The sequence below is a fragment of the Pundamilia nyererei genome, unplaced genomic scaffold (assembly GCF_000239375.1).
Source record: "Pundamilia nyererei isolate P.nyererei 1_Seehausen unplaced genomic scaffold, PunNye1.0 scaffold00026, whole genome shotgun sequence".
Taxonomy (NCBI): Eukaryota; Metazoa; Chordata; class Actinopteri; order Cichliformes; family Cichlidae; genus Pundamilia; species Pundamilia nyererei.
This window is the reverse complement of record NW_005187427.1, coordinates 238,251-260,642: the sequence shown is the minus strand read 5'-3', so window position 1 is coordinate 260,642 and position 22,392 is coordinate 238,251. Positions and strand designations below refer to the sequence as shown.

Genomic DNA, 22,392 nt, shown 5'->3' with positions numbered 1-22,392 from the left:
CTTAGTCTCTGTCTTTCCTCCTCTGGTATTGCTGAAGGGGAAGACAAGATTCATGATGGCCTTGACTCACTGTCAACACACACTTACCCACACACAGACGAACACACAGTTACAGTACAGGTTGAACTTGCACGCACACACGCGCACAGGCGCAAACATCCTTGCTCCATTGCATTATTTATTTGTGCTGGCTGGCAGACGGCAGAAGCAGCCAAGCAGTAGAAGCAAGGATGCTGCTTTTTACATATGGCCTTTTAATATACTGCACTTTCTCTCTCTCACACACACACACACACACACACACACACACACACACACACACACACACACACACACACACACACACACACAGACCTCATCCCCGTCCGGCCTTGTCTTTCGTCTCTCTTTCCACTGACTGAAATTAATTTCACTTCCTTTTCTCTGTTTCTCTCCCTCTCACTGCTTGGCCCTGTCCTCTCTTCACATAACATAATTTTTGCTCTTCCTCTTCTCCCTCTGTCCTCTTCCTACACGCTGTCCTCTATTACTGATATATGTCACAAAATGTTGTGGAGAAAGTCAGGATTTGGTGATGCTGAACCCTAATAGCGTGATCCCTGACAAACTCCAGAAATTGCTAGCTTGTGAGTGAAAATACCTCGATGACTATGGATGTGTGTGCATTGAAATGAAAATAAACAAATTTGCGCTCTCCTAGGGATGAATTTGAGTAATCTTGAATTTTCCATCATTAAGTGAAAACTGAAATTCATAATAACTCTGGAAATTGACCGAATTGCTGAAGAACTAATGGGAATCCAGTCACCCTTAGCTGCACTTCATTTAGTGAACTGTAGTTACTGCTACTTAACAAATGTTAGCACTCTGATATGAAAACCTAAGGTGGTAAACATGTCACAGTGATCACTCACTTAGCTCCAAGCACTACCGTGCCTGAGTACAGCCTCAAAGTAGATCTGTAGTCTTCTTATTTACTTATCCTTTGATCGGATTTTGATAAGATGACTCCTGATTAAATTGGGAGACTCTGGCGGGTTTAGATTGTTTTATTGTTTTTTTCAGGGATTTTGATGTGTTGCACCTCAGAGATAGTGAAGAGAGGCTTCCCCACACAGTTATACTGCCAGTCCAGGGACAGAGTGAGCTACTTTAAGGTTACAGTTTTTATTGCTGTTCACTGAAACTGAGCCTTGATAATAATGCTGCACACTGAACAGCTGGCACAAGTGTTTTTAATATCAGTGTACGGGTTATGACTGGCTGTTAATACAGCCATGCCTCATACAGGCAGCACCGGCATTAATGTAGGTGTTAAAAAAGCTTGTGTGTCTGTGCACACTGGTGGATGTGTGTCGTCAGATTATGTGTCTCTTTGTTCCGTCCCACATGTGCTGGGCCAGAGAGGAAGAGGATGCGTGGGGTGTTTTGACTTTTTCTTGTGATGCTTAAGCTAATTGAATGTATGAAAGTATGATCATAGGGAATAATGGTGGTAGGTTAATAAGGAAGATCATTAGTTGGCATGCAAGCTGTCTTTTCTGTGTACAGGATAACTAGCATCGAACCATTACAGTGATCACGTTTGAATGGATGAACAGAAATTAAATGTTCATCTACCTGTCGCACCAGATGGTGACCACTCCACAAAGAGTCCCTTTGACTGTTTGAGTCATCTGAAATCCTGGATGGCAAAAAAAAAAAAAGTGCTTTCACTGAATGACCCTTTCAAGCTCTACAAACATTCTCACCGAGGCATCGATATTGGTCTTTTATCCAGTCGCGTCCAATTTACTGTTAAAAATCTTGGTGTTTTTTATGGGTAGCTCCTTGACTTTTAACAATCAAACCAGGAATGTTGTGAAGGTCAGCTTTTATCAGCGGAGAATCATCACTAAGTCAAAGCCAGTGATGTAGAAACAGTTATCGACGACTTGGCACCTCTTGGCTTGACTGCTGCAGCTCCCTGTGTGTAGGATTGACAGTTTCCACCTTGATTGGAGATGGTTCAAACTGCAGCTGCTCAACGCTTAACAAAGAAAGCGCAAAGAAAAGAGAGCACATCACTCCGGTTTTCACCCAGCTGCACTGGCTACCAGTGAAGTTTAGAATAGACTTTAAAGTTGTATTATTATTTTTTTTTTATAGAGTCCTCCATGGATTATCTTCACAGTGCATTGCAGATCTTAAACTCAGTATTTTGCCTCCAGGTCAATGAGTCCATCATCCCAACAACTTCTCTCAGTGCCCTCCTCTCTCCCAGGCAGCTGGGCCTTTGCTGTTATTGGCCCCAGGCTCTGGAAAACTCTTCCTTCCGACAAAAGAACCTGCTCAACAATTGAGAATTTTAAATCAACTCTAAAGACCTACCAGTTTTTGCTTTTTTAATTTTCTTTCGACATCTGTTGTTTCAAAATGCGCTATATAAAAAAAAACAACATTTTATATTAAGTGTCCATATTGTTAACCATGTGCTATGGGAAGCTATGCTGTGCCTCGGTGGTTTGTTACCAGACTTTTTGGATGTTGCTAGAGGAGGTTATTGTAGATCAGATCCAAGCTAAAAAAGCCTTGAAGTCCAGTTTAGCTGTCCCTTTTCAGGTCCAGGTCCAAAGAAGAGTGGCTTCTATTGTTATCTTTGTCAGCAGAGTCAGCACTTTGCGCTGCCGTTGTTGCTTTTGTAAAGTAAACTGCTGGTCAGTAGTGGTTATGGCAAACCGGCAATCTTCTGCAGGCTCTTGCATGGCTGCAGTTGGAAGGTTGCTGAGCGTGGCCGCTTGCAGAGCACGCAGAGGAGATCTTGGGCAGGTGAAGTCGTAGTGGGCCTCACTGTCCTCAAAACAGAGCAGTGGATGAGCAGAAGTGGGCGCCCTTGGTTTTGTTAGACTGGCATTTAGAGGATGGTCAACATTGGATAGCCACATTGCAGATGCAGGAGGTGACTGCTACGTCTTAAAGTAAAAAATTCCATTTACATTGTACAAGCGAATGAATTCATCTGCGGGCTTTCTCGTGGTCCACTGGGAGACTTAAACTCCATCTCCATCCGTCGCTTTCTTGCTCATTTTTATCTCCACCCAGTTTTGCTTCTGTTATCTCTCTTTTAACTCCATTTTTCGTCTTACAAGTCTGTTTTTCTTCATCGTGTCTCTTAGGTCAAAATAGAGACGATAAAAACACACATTAGGGGATGGAGAGATGGAGAGGAAGGAGGGATGGAGGGAGGGGAGGGAGACGGGGAGGTTAATAGAGAGACAGATGGAGAAGAGGAGCTAATATAGCAGGGATAAGGAGGCTTAGAAAGTAATGATAAAATGCAGAGTGAAGTCATACGGTTGATTTGGCACCACTGCGAGGGAGTGTTGCTTGTTTTTTTTATGTGTGTGTGTGGCTTTGTGTGTTTATGCCTGTGTGTTCTTGACTGATGTCCTTGACTATATGACTGATAATATCGCTGCTTCAGGTCCCTGGTAAAGCAGACGGAGAATTTATGTGTGTGCGTTCGCATTATGTGCAAGAACGATAGTGTCTGCTTGAATGCATCCACTCCCTCGTGTCCTCAAATGCCACATCACACTCAGGCACACCTAGTTTGTTTTTGTAAAATCCTCCCAAGAATTGTACTTTTAATGATTTCATATTGGTTAATATCAATACTTTACCACCACTTGAGTTTATCAGTGTTCCACTTGCTTCTTCCTCCTTACCTTTTACTTCTTCTTTCATCTGTCCGTGTGTTTCAAAATGTTTTATTCCCCTTGCTTGCAACCATTCCTTACATCTCAGTCTGTCCCATTCAAGATGTGAGGAAGAGGCTGAATGAAAAGATGAGAGAAATCAGGAGACGCTTAAAATACACGAAACCCGCTGAGGGAGAGATGCTAGGATGCACGGTTGTAGTGAAATGACACGTCCCTTCCCTCTCTGTGTCATCTGAAGTAACATCAGTTGATGGTGTCACATATGGTTCACCTTCAAGTTTGTATTTGCACTAAAACGTAATGCACTGCAATTATTTTTAATTGCAGAGGGAAGAAGCACCGACTGTGTGGTGCGCTGCTGGAATACTGGAGCAGCAAATCCCGTCCCTGTCATCCAGTAAAACTTTAAAAGGACTCCAGAGTCTATGACCGAGTACCCAAGAGAGCCAAAGACATTAAGTGCAACAAAATCTGGGATTTATACTTTACTAGACAAATGCATCTCAGTGCCGTTGCACATCTGTTCTCAATGTTGTGTTGCCTGATCAAATGTTACACCAGTGTTTAGTGTCAGGCAGCCGTCAGCAAAAGAAATGCAAAAGATGCATAATTTTGAGGCCGCAAGAGATTTATGGTAAATCTGAGCTGGGAAGTCAAACACAAGCCTGACATTTTGTTGTTGTAAGTAACGGCTTTATCATGAGCAGTCTGAGCCTACAGGCTGTGAGGATCATTGAGGATCACTTAGGCCCTGAGACGGGGCTTGACTGACTGGAGGCTACTGAGGGAAAATGCATTGCATAACATGGCATCAGTCATCGTGAAAACGGTCTGCCTTTGGAACCGCACCAGGCTTCCATGTTTTTTGGGGGGGGGGTTTGTCACAGGTTATCTCTGGCCACGAGCATTGTTTTCCTGTGCATTAGTTGCAGTTTTGGAGTTACATGCTGGCTTTCTGTTTAAGTAAGACCCAAGAGTTGTTGAAGATATTATTTGTAGGACCAGCTTTCAGATGAACTGGGTAGTTTAAAAATATTGTGTTGTTATTGTGGGGTTTTCTGTGGGCCTAATGGTTGCACATGCTGTGACCAAACTGGTCTACAGTTTCATTCCCAGCTGGAGCTTTTGTTCTGGCCTTACTTTGTCTCTCTCAACACTGTGCTAAAAATGATATATTCAAGAATTGTGCAAGAGAGTCAATAGTAAGTGTTAAATACGGTCTACTTTGAGGTGTTGTATAATATTTAGATTTGTAAACTGGTATCAATATAAAGATTTATAAGATTTGTTTTTGCTGAAAGACACAGGCAGAAATTAGAAGATTGAAGAAAATAACAAAGCAGGGCGAGACTGTGTTAAAATCACAAACCATGCATAATATGGGTCACTGGTTCAGAAAGATATCTGACTCTGTATGCTTCCCAGTTTTTCTTATTGATGTTCTGTTGTGTACATGTAAACATGTGCCATTTTGCAGTAACTCACAATATTAAAGAATGATTCTGGATCCAAAAATCCCTTTTCAATTGGGCCAAGTCCCACCTTGGTAAAACCTAGCCAATCACACGACCTTCTTACATTTTTTTTCTCTTCTTCTGCAAAGGTATTTCGTACTGACTTCATCACTGCCATGAAGCTGCCGGACTCAGCCCAGCTCGGCCCAGACGACTTCTACGTGCTTTCAGACCCTTGGAGACAAGAGTGGGAGAAGGGAGTGCAGGTCCCAGCCAACCTAGAGGCCATACCGGAGCCTGTGGTCAGGTAGGAAATACACAGAGAACACACCGATAAACACCCAAACCCATGCAGTAGTCTGGTATTTAGTACCAAAGGTATTTTTTCTTTTGTTCTCCATTTCATTAAAGTCTGAAAGGCAGATTTAATCTGCATTGCTCTTGTAAGCACTAACAGCTGCCAATGGGGACACGAAGTTGCTGCCTTTAAAGAGATCTTGGAAAAGTTTTGCATTTGAACTTTTGTTTGGCATGACTAATTGCTTTTCTTTTTTCTTTTTGGAATATTGTTAGATTGTAGATTTTGTTGCAAAGTTCATACAACTGTGAAAATTAAATTTGCTAAGGTAATTTTGATAAGCTCTTGTAAATGTGGCTAAACGAGCAGACGAGATGCCTGAAGTTCCAAAGAGCTTTTGCTGGAATGATTAAAAATAACAAACAAAGGGCAATTTATTTTTTTTGGGGGGGGGGGCAATTAAAGTGTAATAACAGGTGTGGGAAGCCTTTACATAATTACATTTCCTGCAATTACACTAATTAGCAATACATTTGAAATGGAAAATATGCACACTCACTCCTGCACACGGAAATCTACAAAGATATAAAGTGAGACGCTTTAGCTTTCTGTGCTTCAGTTCATTCGTCCGTAAACACACACACACACACACACACACACACACACACACACACACACACACACACACACACACACACACACACACACAACATCAAGCTGGTAGGCAGATGTGTACAGGCATGCACTTTGACCCACTTACATTCACTCCCATACTGTAAATTAGTCACCTTTTTCTCTTTCTCCCTCTGTGTGTCTCTCTTATGGCGGTAGTCTCTCCAGCTCTCTAGTACTACTGCAGCTGCTTCACATGCCCGTGTGGTTTGTTTGGTGTTCTAGGAACTAATGAAAATGCTCAGACTGCCTGGTAATGCCTGTTGCACAGACATGCCATACTGTGAGGCCACACACGCACTGGCAAGCACACACAAGTGTTCAGTCTTTTTGAGAGACGGAGAAATAAACAAGTTATCGAGTCATGACTTATCCTCTTCAAACCTTCTGCATCCATGAATGCTTCCCCCCCAATTTACATGGCTCAAGAACCCCAGTCGCAGAAAATTATTAAACAAAAATATAGAGGCAGTGGGGTTTTTTTTTGTTTTTGTTTTTTTACAGGAACATGGAGTAGCTGAAGAGGTGACACACATGTTGGTTAGAGGAAAGCAAAAAAATTTTTTTGTTTTTTTCCACTCTTGACTCAAGTTAAAAATATTTGTCCACTATTTAAAGCTGTTGGAGGCATTTTGTTTGTTCTAAATTGTTTTTAATTATTCAAGGGCTAAACTGGAAGAAAAATCACCATCTTGCCCCAAGTTTATCAGCGAGAGGTCCTAGGTCTGAATCCCGGACAAGCCCCCAATTAATGAAATGCAATATCTATGGGGGACTAATGCAGTACAAGAAAAACTCCTGTCTACTTTAAATCCCAAGTAGCCACAAGAAAAACTTGAGTAAATCAACAGGTGTTGTATTTATTAAGTAATAGTTTCAGAGGAGAGGAAAGGTTTAGGTTGAGCCTTTTGGAGACCAAAGATAGAGAGGCAAGGCTGAGATAATTTAGACATAATGAAAATATTGGCCAAAGGATGTTGAAAATGGAGCTGCTAAGCAGAACGAAAAGAGGAGGATGTCAGAGAAGATTCATGAATGAATGTAGTGAAGAGGGACATGCCGAGGGTTGGTGTGACAGAACAGGATGCTGGGATGGGGTGAGATGGAGGCGTATGATCTGCTATTACGACCCATAAAGGGACCAACCAAAAGACGAAGACGTAGTAGTTTCACAAATTCAGGAGTACAAATCAATGTCAGAATGAGCCAAGGCCAAAATAACAAACAAGAAAAACTGTCTACACTCCAAACTGAGATAACTTACTCATAAGAAACAAACCAGAAAGCAACAGCAGTCGCTCACTACCTAGCATAAACAAGAGAAAACTATTCAAAAATGTGGCAGCTCAGCCTTATCCACTCCTTTAAATGCAAAGCTCAAAATAGAAGTTGGAAATAGACCCAAGTGTTTCTGGGGGGAAGTTGGAAAAGTGAATAATCCTCTACCCAGATGCCATCTTGGCTCCTTATGTGTATGATAATCAGGTTGGTGCCAGTTGCCTTTGAGCTGTACATGGGCCATACCATATCGAGGTACCTACACATTCAAGTTAGCTTATTCTTTTTCACACTATTGAGATGTTCTCCCATGTACTTTAAATGGATTACTTGTAGGTCTATGAAGGTACATCAGCATGTTAGAGGACTTATTTGCACACTAATCATTATGTTATGAGTAAATTGATTTATTTTAAATTAAATAACCTCAATAATTACTTGCTGTACCAATTGTTTAGCTATTTGAGGCAATAACCTTTTTCTCTAGCTGTTTAAGGACTAGACTGGAAAGAAATCACTGCGATGCTCGAAGTTCAGAAGTGGCTGCAGGTCAGGAGGCAGCAGGGATGTTCACAAGGCTGGGGGTTGATTACAAGCTCAATCTCTTACCTGTATTACAGTGTTGTTTGGCAACACTCTGAACACCCATTATATTATTTTGCACATTCATGGTCGCCATGAATAGAATTGAAGTAATTATTTTTCATTAACCATTCAGCCACTCCCTTATAAATAAAACAGAAATCTTTAGGATCATGACAGCAGAAAAGGGAGTTGGAATGGTCTAATGCCATGTCTAATAGCGATATCTGTCAGTACGCAGTTTTAATAACAAACAGTTTGTCTTTCAGTTTTACTTTCTTTTCAATTTGAAATCAGACAAAAGAATGAATGAGTCTGACTGCAGGCAGAAGACAAATGTTATAAATAATAGAACAGGAAACGGGAAAAAATCTGGTCATCTATGAGGTTTGACAGGATTGCTGTGCCACCCTTACTGTTTGCATTGCTTACCAGGTTAATATCATTTGTGACATATACACACACGCTCATGCTTATAAGCAATATGGCGCTAACAGATTGAACAGGGCCTGGAGGCAGAGAGATAGATGAGCATATTGGGAGAGAAAGAGAAACGCATAAAAGAGATAGTTGAGGATAGATGGATGCATGCGGGCATATCTATTATCTTGTATGTGATAGGACGAAGAAGGGATTTACTGTGACGCTGAAATGGAGTGATGATGGATGAATGGTGGGATAGTGTTAAAGAAGAGTAAGTGTGAATGAGCTGATGGTCTCTGTCAGAGCCCCCGACGTTCATCCTTTTTCCCCCCTCTCGTGTGTCACTTTGACGCCCCTCGTTTTTTCCTCTTCCTCTTCCTCTTTCCTATCCTTTCCTCTCCACACTTCGTTCTGCGATATGCTTGGTCTGAAACTGATCCCTGTGATTTCCTAGGTTTTACCCATATACGAGCCCCTGCGGTCAGGCAGAATCGGTGGTAGGAGAGCTTATTTTCACAGAGTAAGTGATGATGATGCTGAGACATTTTTTAGGTAAAAGGTCACAAGCAAATGCAATTACCAGACTGTAAGGATACCTCTTTAAGCTGTCAGTTTATGCAGCTTATCAACATAAATCAGTGCTATTAGAACATTTTTAGTTAGAAATGACTTGTAAGATTGTGGGAAAATAGTTGGTTTTTTTTGTCTGCTATTTGCTTTAGTGCTTTTATGGGCAGCTGTTGCTTTGTTCGTTGTCGCTTGAAAGGTCACCAGTAAACAATGAGCTTCTTCTGTCTTTTAAATTCATTACAAACAAGTTAATAGCAGAGGTTGTCGCCCACGTAGAATAAGACATATGGCCAATAAGGCTGTTATGGCTTGTCAGCTGAAGAAAGATTAAACATAAATTCCATAGTAGGTTTTTTTTTTCATTCTCATTTGATAAATTTGATAACAAGTATACATTGTATAGCACACAAATATTTTTAAGGAACTCATTCATCAAAAAAAGTACTTACAGCAATAACTACTGCAGGGTTACCATTAAAAATTAAGAGTGATGCTTGGGTGTTTCTATGTCAAATTGTAAACAACACAAATTCAGTTAGAGGAGCACTCTTAAGTCTGTGTTGTTAAATATAAACAGCAGCCTTTTAGTTTAGCTTAGCAGATCACTAGCACTTGGAAGGAAAACTGGCTAACAGATAGTAAGAAGATATTCCTATAAGCACCAGTGTTTAAGGAAAATTAGAATTTCACCGTATGAGCAGATATAGCCCACAGACAACTATTTCCCAGAGGGCTGGGATATAAGCAGACCTTATAAATATAACCTGTAAGGTTCTGAAGGGAAAACAACCCTAAAAAGGATTTTTAAGGCTGACATGGAAATTAAAAATCAGATACAGATTTGGATACTGCTCCCGCACTAAAACGCAGTTCACCTTTTGCGGCCTTGCTGTTTCACTGATTTTTTTGGTGCAATTTTGCATGATTTTTTTTTTCCACAGCTCGTTGTTTTCTGCATCCTGATTGGCTGTAGACCATTGTCAGTCCATCTCATGCCGTGTCTCCAGTACAGTACAGAATGCGTTTAGCTTGCAAAATTTACACAAATCTTCGATCGCTAGCAGTGTGACTCTAAAGTGCCGTACTGTATGTTTGTACGTTTTCTCCCCAACAAACACAACAATACCGTAAATTCCGTATTGTTTTTTTAAATGCTTTTAAAATCCTAAAATCCTACCCTTGTATACTTTTAAAATTTGAAATAACCTGGTGCCCAGTTACTTAACAGACCTTCTCGACGTGTATTGCCCCAAGACAGCGCTCAGATCCTCTAATCAACTGCTGTTAGTGCAACAAAGGCAAATCAAGTTGGCTACTTCGCAGATTTCACCTATCACGGGTTATTTTTAGAGCGTAACTACCGCGATAAACGAGGGACCACTGTATATTGGTCGACTTTTCGTCACTTTCAGACAAATAAACAGATTTCACTAACATTTGCTATTTGTAAGCATTAATGAGCCCTTACAAAAAATAAAGTCTGTGGCTTAAAAAAATTCTTTGTTATTGTCAGAAATCTTAGATTGCTCATTTATGGTTTGCCCAACTCTGCTCAAATTAACTGTGCAGCAACAACACTCATAACGTGGTTAAAAGGCATTTATCTTATGTCTTCATTTTTACATTTTTATTGATTTGTTATTATAAATGCAGACACAAGTAGATCGGTAGATATTTATATTCATATATAACATGAGTGAATAATATTTTTAGTTTGTAACTTTTGGTTGTGTTTAGTTATATGTAGCCGTATATGTAGGAGTGGGTGCGTTGTGTATTTGTGTTGCATTTTAAAGTGTGACTCTATAAGTGGCCACCAGAGGAAATGCATTTTTCAGCCTCAGGTGTGAGCTGCAGGTATGTGATGGCACTATTAATAAATTACCCCAAATATCTTTTTAAATTAAGTATTTTATGTTGGTGCATATCAACATATATACTAACTAAACCAATATATTGAATTGGTAAATGTTTTATCTGGTGACTTCTTTATTCTCATTTTCTCATGTTAAAGTGGTTTGGTTAACTCCATAATCAGAATAAATCAGAAGTAGAAATTACCTCGTTTCTTGCTTTTCCTTGCATCTCTTCATCTCGACATCCCTCCCTCCCACAGCCTTCCAACCTTCCCCTCTACCTTTCGACCTAGTCGAGCCGAAGGCGCAGACACATTTTTCTTTTTTCTGTTTTTTATGAATAATGACATCATCTCCAAAAATTGTTGGAGAGGAAAAGAGCTGCAGGCCCCGTCTGGCTTTGACAACACTCCTCTTCTACATTTCCCTCTCTCCTTGGACCATATTTGGCTGCTGTGGCATGATTTTCAGTAAAACAGCTGTGGCATTTGGTGAAGAGGTCATTATGGTTTGATGCTCTTTTTCTGCACCTATCTTTACCAAAACACAGCAGGAAGGAAAATAGATAGCAAGTCTCAAGCCCTCCTTGCTTCTCTGTGTCTGTCCTTCATCGTTGCCTTCTTCTATCTCTTCTTTTTTTCTCCTCATTTTTCTCTTTTCGCCGTCTCGTCTCCTTTCTGTTCATTTTTATTTTATTTTATCACACACTCCCCCCTCCCTTTCTCTTCTCTCCCTCTTTCCTCTCTCCTTCTCCATGGTTTTGTCGGGACTGAGTGGAAGTAATTAGCCGTTGCGTAATACTGGCTATGTGCAGATAGTGAACCAAGCTTTGGCAATGTCTGGACAGCCTTGGGTCCCCAGTGGCAATGCTAAACCAGAGAGGGAAATAATTACACATGCACATGAGAAGATCTTTTCCTTTTCACAAAATTTAAGAATTGGGATAGTGGTTATGTTATTTATTACTTCATTTTCCCCCCTTGGACCGGTGGCCAGGCTGGTGAATGTGAACCCATTGTTTGCGGTTTGGCGAAACATGTTGGCTTTTGGTGCGCCGTGTAAAGCTGCGGTCACTGAGAGCATCGCATGGAGAGAATCCTTACCAGAGTGGTTTACATGCTGCAAGACTACAGCAAAGATTGATTATGCAGATTTGTGTGGGGTTTTTTTTAAGTTGCTTTTGTTGGAGGGAATCGCTCCTCACTTGGCACATCGACGTGCTACAGATTTAATTTATTGACACGATTGCTTAACTTCAAGAGTCCATGGAAGTCCTGAGATAAAGGTGTAGCTTTAACTGTCAAAACATAATGAGATACATCATGTGGAGTGCATTGGTGGAATATCAGTAGGTCAGGTTTCGGGCAGCTTTGATCATATGCAAAACTTGGCTCTAATATGTAAAACCTGCAACAAGCTTGCAGCCTTATTCAAAGGGGATGGAGGGTTTGAACCCAGAAAGGCTGTAAAAGCTGTTGTCAGATAAAGCAGGAAGGCAGTGGTGAGAATAGATACCAACGATATCTGTGAAATTCCTGCTCAGACAGACAAGCTTGTTTTTTTTAATTGGCTTAAAGTTTCCTCATTCAGAGCAATCCTGAAATATTTTCCACAGAATGAAAAAACCTTCAAAACTACTCACCTGTTGATGCTTTACATTCCAGAGATTCTTGAAGATGCTACCTGCATCTGAAGATCTGCTTATTTATTTTGTGCTGCAACCATTCTTGCATAGAAAACATACTAAGGCTGTGTTACACAACAGAAAAACAGCTGCAGACTGAAACTGAGTCCACTTAGACTATTAGCCTGCGTGTGTTATGACAGTCTGACAGCTGCCAAACACCCAACGCATTATTACTTTACATAGATGTCAGTTCGTTAGTGCAGCAGAGGAAACATTTGGTAATTTGTTCCAGAGTATTTTTGTACTCTCTGGATGGCCAAGCACTATGGACTTGGCAGGTTGGGACTGGATAAAAGTATAATTGCCCTGGACCTCCACCAGTACCACTGATTGAGTTGGAATGGGACTTTAGAGAGGGGAAGCTCATATGTCAAGCTTTGCATTCAGGTATGGGTAGGGAAGGAAATGCCAACTAACATCATTTGAATAGATGCAATCAAATGGAACATCATGCAGCATAAACATGGGTTGTTACTGATTAAAACAGGCTGTTTCTGTTTCTACATAAAGAAAAAAGTCAGTCTGTTTGACTCACGCAAACACACCCTTCCAGCAGGCAAGTCAGACAGTGGGTCAGGAGGCTAATCGGCTACTAATAACTCAGTGACTGTCTCACACACACACTCACACACAGATAATGGATTGAAGGCAGCCTGAGGGCAGTGAGATGGATGGAGAGATGGTGAGAAGGACAAATTGCAGGATGGTGGAGATGGAGGACAGTCTAAATGTCATGTATCTCAAAGCTTCAGCTATATTTAAAGCATAAAAAGTATACGTTGACATTTGCAGATATTGCTGATTTTCTTACTCCACCAACGCTCTTGTCATACAAGGAGTTGATAAAGGTTAATAAATTTGGCTTTTTAAATAACATTTCTTTTGTTTCCACTTTTCATTTAAAACATAGGACCCAGCAAGTCTCTTAAGTTAGTATAAGAGATTGCAGATTCATCAGCTGCCCGACCTGACCACCTTTTTTGAAGATTCTGCTTCTTCTTTGGAGACATTTTCCAGTTCGGTATCCTTTCCCGTCTTGGAATAAATGTGACATTTGTTGTTCCTCTTCTGTGTAACTAATGAAGAGACATTGCCAGTGAAAGGTCGGAACAGAAGCACTCATTCAAGAACATTAATAACAGGTGTAAAACAAAACAAAAAAAAAAAAATATGGAGGAATGGAGAAAAGCGGTGGGTAGATGGCTGTGAAGTCCCTTGTGGTTTTAAACTGCCAGGCCCAGCTGCAGCTCACTATGAAAAGGTTCACGTTCCTGAGTGTTGATTGTATGTGCACACGTTTCATCCAAGTATGTGTTTGTATGTGTAACAGGTGTTCACAATAACATCTGGAGCCTTGGCTCTCTGAAAAGGCTCTTTATCAGATGATAAGATGAGTAAGAGCAGCATCACCAGCACCGTCATTCACTGGGTCATCGGGTGCATGTGAAACTAATATGTTCCACACACAGTGCTGATGTTTGTTAGTAGTCTGTTGTACTCTGATACTCTCGATGCCTCTTTAACTTGGTTAGATGGATATACGTGTAACATGGTGCTTGTCGTTCTGGGAAAAGCTGCCTACATAAATGACCTTCAGAATTAATATGTGACAGAACAGGTGGATAATCGAGGCACTTTACACTGTATAAATATGTAATTTGTAATTTACTGCCTACTATGTCTTCATGCAGTGTCATTAAGATTAAAAACACTTAGCTAAAAACATTTGCAGTCTGCCCCTTCAAGACAGTTAGGAGAAATTATGCATTTTACTCAACAATACTTGAATACATTTCCTTCCTGGTGTGTGTTTCTAGTGCTGTTCATTGTGCGTGCATCTGTCCGTTTGGCAGCCGAGACGAAAGAGTAACAGGTTGGACCAACTTGTGATGTGTAGTACACAATATCATCAAAATGTGGAGATCCTTTCAAACAAGCCATACTTGTTCAGTCTTTTTCTAATTGTGCTGTCCTGAACTTGAACATTTAACCTGCTCTTTGAGGCCTGTAGAGTCTGAGATGTAGTTCTTGGGTTTTATGTAGATTCTCGGACGGTCCAACCTTGGCGTAAATTTGCTGAGACATCCACTCCTGCACATCTGAATGCTCCAAACTGCCAAATCTTCTGCTTTAATTCCTATGGAAGCAGTGAGGATGTACTTAGTGTTTAGCTGTATATGACAGACATATGTAATTCCACAAAGAATATAAAGTTGTGCTATATATCAAAGAGGAAAAATCTGTAAATATGGGGATATTTTATATGTGACTTTCTAAGTACAAACTAGATCATTTCCTGATGTAAATGGCATGCAGGAATGAAGAGATAAACATCCAGTGACTTCGATGGATCACTTATTGACCCATTGATGGACTGTTAGGGCTATACCAAAAACCACAGTATCTCATCACTACATTGCTATGAGGGGTTAAGTAGCATATCTCTCGACCGCAGGCTGATCTGGTTGCTTTTGGCTCGGTGAGTGAGCGAATATGAGAACTGTATTTCTTTAAGTATAGGCTGAGGAGCCAAACAGGGCCATTGCTGTCTGTATCTGGTAGGTCCTCATGACAAAGCTAATAGCATGTTACAGTGAGAAATAGCTTTTGATGTCTTTCCTCGGGAAGGGGTTTAATAAACTTCCCACTGAGGCTGGAGGGGAACCATAATGGCAAATAAAGAAACATAATAATACATGCTCATTTCTGAATGAGTTCACCGAGTCACTGGGTACATCTTTTACCACAATGGAGACTATTCTCAATAAACCATGCCTGGTTGTTTGAGTCATTGGCTGCCTGAGTGATTGGCCAGGTTGCTGGCTGACAGGTTTATTGACTGACTGATTGGCTGGTAGATTTCACTCTGCTTGCCACTTGCCTGATTGGTTTCTCCCTGGCTTTTTTGGTTGAAAAAAAAATGGAAGTATGTTCACCGTGTTGTTTTTTGTAAAAAAAACCCAACACTGCCTACTCACTACTTGACTGGGTCAGTGGTGCTGTTGCTCACCACATTTCAGGCTCTTTTCCTGAATGGCTGACCAGCCCCGTGACTGCTTGCCTGGGTGGTTTGTTTGTCAGATGCCTGGGAGAACAGCCACTTCCTTGACTGATTGAATGGACGAGTAAAGGGTCAATGAGTGGTTGCATGAAAATAAGAACAAAACCCTCTGCTCTCGCGTTACCACAGCGTGCGGCTGGGTCTCCGGGTGCTTTATTAATCACATATAAGACAAGCAGCCTTGTTTGCTCACTGATTGCAGTGACTGAAATCTGGCAGTCTGGATGAATTTTCTTTTTGTACTTCTGGCCAGTATACAAGCAAGCAGCACAATGGCGGTCTGAGTGTCCCATCTTTGACCACTAATTTTAGTACTGTATTGACTGACTGGCTGGCCGACCTCTGTGGAATGACAGAGCTGAAAAGCGGACTAAATGACTGGTTGCCTGCACGGCTGGCAGGCTGACTCTCACACTGACTGATCATCGGCCAGAGCTGAGTTAGCGGGTGAGTCACTCTCCAGTTAAACCCATTCACCTCAAGCGGCTTGTGGGCAAAAACTGGCTTAAGTCTGGGGACTGAAAATTTAAACATTTCACTTCTAAACAACAGGTTTAACTTGCTAAGGTGTGTGCATGTGTGTGTGTGTTTTGGAATTGGTAAAGCAGATTGCCAAACTCTAAATATGCTGGCAGATGCCTCCTCTACATTTCCTACCCAGAGATTCAGTTGGCAGTTTTTGATTTATTTAATCTTTTTTTTTTTAACCAGGCTACTGTTATTAAGTGCCATTGACAAAAAACTAATTTGAAGGCTCGACTGAAAAACGCAATGACTAGCCGGATAAAGTGTGAAGTAGAATCAGTCTGAGTTGATAAATGAATGCAGCTTTTCTTAAATTACAACGGGGTAAAAGCATTTCTGTGTGTGTGTGTGTGTGTGTGTGTGTGTGTTTGCTCTTGTGTGTATGAAAGCAATTTCCCTGTTCACAACACAGCATGTGTGGCTGGTGGTGTTTACTCCAGGTTACCCTTAGGCTGAGTGTGGGTAGATTTTGTGTGTAGATTTTTGTGTGTGCATCATTGTTGTTCCCCACATGGGTGTCATGTGTCATGTGAGTAAACCCAAGAGCCATGAGTGGGAGTCTGGACTGTGTGTGTTTAGGCACCCGCATTTGTGGATGCGCAGGATGTGTGTGTGTGTGTGTGTGTGTGTGTGTGTGTGTGTGTGTGTGTGTGTGTGTGTGTGTGTGTGTGTGTATCTGTTTGTGATACATCTGAGCTGTCCCTTGGGTATTTTTTTCAGTAAACACTGCTACATCTTGCATCCCTTGCTGTGCTACACCAAGTGTTTCTTACACACACACAGACGCAGACACACATGCAAAAGGCGCTACTGCATTTATTTCCTAAGTTACTTATTATTAAATAATAACTTTTTATAAGGAGCTCTGCTAGTGTTTTATCTACCAAGTACTTTCTGGCAAATGAATAAAGGAGCAGTATATTCACATTCAGCTGGCTTTTTAGTGAGGTTCTTATCCTGTGGTCGTTTGAACAGCTCAGTGTAGTGGACTGTGAGCCATTTACCTTGAGTGTGACGAGGATTCATCTCCACTTGCTGAAGTTAGGTTATACGGCCGTGGGATTAGACTGCATGGAGAGGCAATAAACTATTGGCGATTGAGACATCCGATGGGGCTAGCCGGTTAGCAGCGGAACTTTCAAAATAAAAGTGAGGGGGCTGTCGACTGGCGAATCAATCCCGGATGATGTTGGCAGCTAAAAAATAGTTTTTCTGAATATACTTTTGCACCTGTAAATATAGCCTTTTAAGTCTATATGCTGGAAACACCTTTCTTTCTTTGAAGGAAGGACTTCAACTCTGTTGAGATCCAGCAGTTCTTCTCTGCTATGGAAGATCAAAGCCCTTTGCCTTCTGCACTGTGGGTTCAACAACATCTGGACCACGCTGTCTTCCTTTTACCAATCTACCATCTGCCAGCTTCACTTGACTGTGTGTGTGTGTTGTGTCTGTATGTTTGTCTATATTAAAAAAAAAGATGGAAAGAGAGCGAGACACATGAGACGATAGATGGATAATTAAGCTTGCCTTCCATCTTTCTTTTACTGATCCATTATGTGTGTGTGTGTGTGTGTGTGTGTGTGTGTGTGTGTGTGTGTGTGTGTGTGTGTGTGTGTGTGTGTGCACGCTCACTTTGACTAATACTGTCACAGTAAATGTCCTTTCCTTTCTATTTGTGCGCAGTCTTCCTTTCCTCTCAGGCTGTTGCTCAAACATGTTTCAGATCAGTTTTGTAAATGCAGGTTTATTGTATTTCTTTTGTCTCTCTCTTTAACTCCTCTCTTTCTGTTTGTGTCCCCCGCCAGTATCCTCAGCCTGTTGTCAAGGTGAAGCCATTGACTTTAATGGTCACATTAGGGAACCCGGTCCACCCACTCTGGCCACTAAAACCTAACCGCCTCCAGGAGAGTAAACATTGTTTACTGCTTTTTTTTCTCCCAGTGGAGTCCTCAAGCCCAAGCCTCAAATAAAATAATATCCATTGATTTGGATGGATGCCTGGACGGACGGATAAAAGAAAGGGAAGATAAACCAAATGGAGAGCAATAGATGTAGACATTTTCATCCTCTGTTTTGAGCAGTAGCACAAAATTATTTCCAATAATATGACTTCATGTTTTTATCTGAAAAACAAAGACTCTGGGTGAGTGAGGAAAGTCGATCAGCACGGCATAAAAGCAGCTTTGGAGGCGGTTATCTCGTAAAATGGTGCTCGCATGCTTTTGCGGTGTTTTCTTGTGGCAGCATTACTTAATGAACAGCCGGTCTTTTGGTATCGCACGAGTCACTGAGGGAGGATCACTGGCTCCAGTAACAGAATGTCATACAGTTGTGCTTCTTCATAAAACCACTCCATGCATCTGCATGCAGGTTTTATTGTATAATAGACTATCATATCCTCTTACAAGTAACAAACATCAACCTATTCATTGTTTAGTAGATCTCCTCCCATGGGCTAAGTCCTACCTCTTCGATGGTTTTACCTGGTGGAGCGACGGTGATGAAACACAGACTTTTCTGGAAAGCTCAGAGAATTCAGAGCACCCCTTGCATGCATAGGTAACACTTTAGAGTTTAGAGTTTTTGATTTCCTTTTGTCAAACTTGAGTGCAAATGTTTGTAGCTGCCCTGAAGCATAAAAAAACCCCATGACACATTACACCAGTAATGAACTGACTGCCTTTCCTCCCCTTTTGCCTCATTTATCAGCACGCATTGTAGAGGATGACCTTCTCAATAGCCTCTCACTGGGTATTTTCTTCTGCACCAAGGGTAAGCCACAAAAAAGAGCTGAAGTAAAAGGGAGTGAGCATTGGCGAGGGTTGTCTGCCAAATAGAAGAATGGGGACAAAAGAAAGGCAAAATGAAGGGACAGAGGCAGGGATTCAGGGTGGAGCGAATCATCCAGAGAATGAGGGATAGAGAAACCGTGGGGAGGAAGGATGTTGATGGTGGAGGAACTGAGGGAATAAGTAAACAAACAGGTAGATGAGGCGGTTGAGTGGAGCGGTACAACAACTAGATCTGCTGGGAATGACAAAAAGCAGGAAAGAGAGAGCTGGACACACAGCAGAGCTTTGCTTATGCTTTAGCAAATAACAGCAAAACCCTCGTCCTTCTCCTCTCTCCTTTCCCTTGTGTTGCCTGTTCGCCTGTTTCTCTGTATGTGGGTTTAATCGAAGCTTTCAGGCACAGAATTAAAGCATGTGGGAATGTATCTCAGAGGAGCAGACTTGACGCTTTATGCCCTGCTAATGCAAAGAAGAAATTGAAACAAAGCTCATAAGAAAGGCAGCAGGCACAGATAGTTTTTAAGGCTTCCTAGTAATCTGAGAAGGGAGTTAGTTGAAAATTCCTAATTTTCTGTACAATGAGGTAGTGACACCTCATCCCTGTTGCTGTTTTATTAGGTTTGCTTAGACTGATCAATACTAAAATTGGAAAATACTAAAACGTGTTAACAACACTTTCCTAGACTCAACGCATTGACTATAAATATGGACGTAGCGAAGGTGGTTTGTAAAGCCTTGATTTTATGATTTTAGCTGTTTTTGTCTTCGTGATCTATTGGCAGATATTTGTAGTAACGTATTCCAGAAAGCAGAAACACCACCAGCATGGTCTACAGCTCCAGCATAGTGATCCTCAACAGACATTTGTGAGTCAAAGCAGGCTTGCCTTTAATAATGCCTAACTTACTGCCTTAATGCAGTTGAAATAGATCTGTTATTCAAAAACAGTGACCCCAGGACAGTTTTTCATGAAGGGTCAATTTATCCTAAGGTCTGGATGTGTGATGGTGTAAGGCCATGCAATCACAATGTCCCAGAGATTTGTCACTGACCACATGGTCCCTAGTAACTCAGAAAAAATGTGACTGGTTGGTGAGCAACCTCATTACAATTCCTTTGGTTGGTCTGTAAACACAGGGGAGCAGTAGTGAAACTGTGAAAAATGCACAACCCAGAAACTTAAAGTTCTTTTGAAACATGTTGATTACAGACTTTTACTTTGAAGGCGAATGCTCTCTGGTTCTGGTTTGTGTCACACTTTTTCAAGTTTTCCTACTGCTCGGCTAGTAATTGGGGAGTATTTGCTAACAAAATTGACATCTTAAGCTAAAATTCATGTAGCCAGTCTGTGGGCTATTCCCACGGACTGTTTGCCGGCTGCAGAAAAGAGAATTATAATATACAAAGAGTTGAAGTGAAACTGTGAAAAATGTCCACTGCAGTCATCACTACCTGTACTTTTCCCAATGCTCCACTGTCGCTTCTGTCTTTGTTGTGGCTTAGTTGACGACCAATTGGTATTTAATGACAGACACTGTCATCCACTTGCAGCATCATGCGGTTGGGATTTTGAAGAACTGCACGGGTGCACGTTTGCAGTGGATCATTGCAGTGGATTACATCGCCTGTATGGAGAGCCTGCAGCTCTCAGAGTGCAGGCTTACTTATAGTGTTTACTTATGCAAAGAGACAGAATCGTGGGATCATTAATTACACATTACAGGCGACCACGGCAAACTGCTCGCAACCAAATGATTCACGAGGGCTGCCAGCAACCTCCAGAAACCACTCGCTACACATTGGTGGTTGTATCATGGCCAATATGACGGACAACTCTCGAGGAGAACAAAGATCTATAAAAACTGAAAGTGTTATATGCACATGGAAACATGTTTATTTTTGCTGTGACATAGGATTGTAACTAAATGCGAAACTGTCACAATTCGATGAAGGATTTGGCTGCACCTGTGGCTTGTTTTTACTGTTTTTGTTTTTTCCAAGAAGAAGATGGTGTTTGTTTTTGTGTGACTCTGCTGTGCATGTTTTTAGCAGGCACTGTTGTCTGAGGGGCTGGTGCTGGTGGTGGAGGGCTGTTTTTGAAGTGTTGGTGGGCTTACTGGAAGTGTGTCAGACAGGGGAAGAATGCAGGAAGAGGGTGGGAGTCTGCGTGCACGTGTGTGAGATGCATGGAGACGGCGCTAAGTGTAGGCTCGCACCGTTAAAGTGAAGTATGTGTATTTGGACATGTCTAAATGTGTGCATGTGTGGATGCATCCTCAAGGCTGCATTGCTTTGACCTATTATTCCACTCCCTTGTCTCAATTTCAAAGCCCACAGGGGTTCCCCGCAGTGTCTCTGGTAATAAAGCTGGGCTAAATTTATGTGTTTGATGCCTAGACACTGTGTGTTCAGTGTATAAAAATGAACACAACTATAAATTTTTGCACCCCCTGAGCGAATAGAAAAACAAATGCCATAAAGTGTGTCTTAGGTTTCCATTTTTTAATGGACATAAAAAAACAAACAAACAAAAAACAGTTAAATTAAGAATCATATTTACCGTCCCTTCAGAGTAAATTAGTTTCCCAAGCACAGGAAGAAAAGTAAGCCATACAATAACAAACACACCACAAAAACTGATATCATCCTTGGTATGTAAACATCCTGGGCCTCCCTTGGGCCTGTTTAAATAGAGAATAAAGGAATAAATATTGAGTGACGTGTTAATATTCATACTTTTAAAAGCTAGTGTGCTACAGCGTTCTGTCGAAGCCCCTGGTGGTTCAGATTCATCGAGATTGCGACATCAGAGGACGAGAATCACAACAGTTACGGCATGAAAAGAATCAAAGCTTCTGCGGATTATTAGCAGATTGTTCCGCATCTTTCCTCAGTGTGGTCAGGTTGACATGTTTTTTCCCTTGGGTGATCTGACTTTTTCTCAGAATCCAAGCCAATTACTGGACTGTTCTGCAGAGCAATTCATAATAACAAATTCCTTTCCCATAAGCTGTTGCATACTCTCTACAAACCCTCACAGCATGCTGTAAGAGAAACGTGTTGCATCGACAGTAGAAGCCTGCTGGTTTTTTAATATTTTACATTTGCACTAATGTAATTCAACAAGGTGGAGCAGCTCAGTTGGTAAAAGCGGTTTGGTGCAGAGTGTTATTAATAATAACGCTTTTGAAATCTTAAGTAGCAGTAAAATTGCATGTTAAAATCACTGTAAACAAGAACAATTTCTGTATCCGAGGACTGATTCGGTCCATGACTTCTGGTTTAGGAGCAAAGCTGAATTTCTTCTTTTTTTGGATTCAACTGTGCACTGCCAGAGTGCAACTACAGGTGCAAATGGAAAACAGCCACCAGTTAGCCTTTCATGCATCTGGTTGTTACTCCGTTTTATTCTCCTTTGTAATAAACAATGGAAGAAGGTTAATGAGGACCTGACTTAATAACAGATGACTAAAATAAAGTCCGTCCGTCCGTC

At 41.3% G+C, this 22,392-nt stretch overlaps 1 protein-coding gene across 1 annotated transcript in view; it reads left to right on the top strand.

Annotated features, from left to right (window-relative positions):
- Nucleotides 1-22,392, top strand: part of jade2 (jade family PHD finger 2) — a 216,734-nt gene that overhangs the window by 61,101 nt on the left and 133,241 nt on the right. The window contains exon 4 of the mRNA XM_005727707.1: nucleotides 5,305-5,462. Coding sequence (XP_005727764.1) covers nucleotides 5,305-5,462 — 158 coding nt within the window. The remainder of the gene's footprint in view (nucleotides 1-5,304; nucleotides 5,463-22,392) is intronic.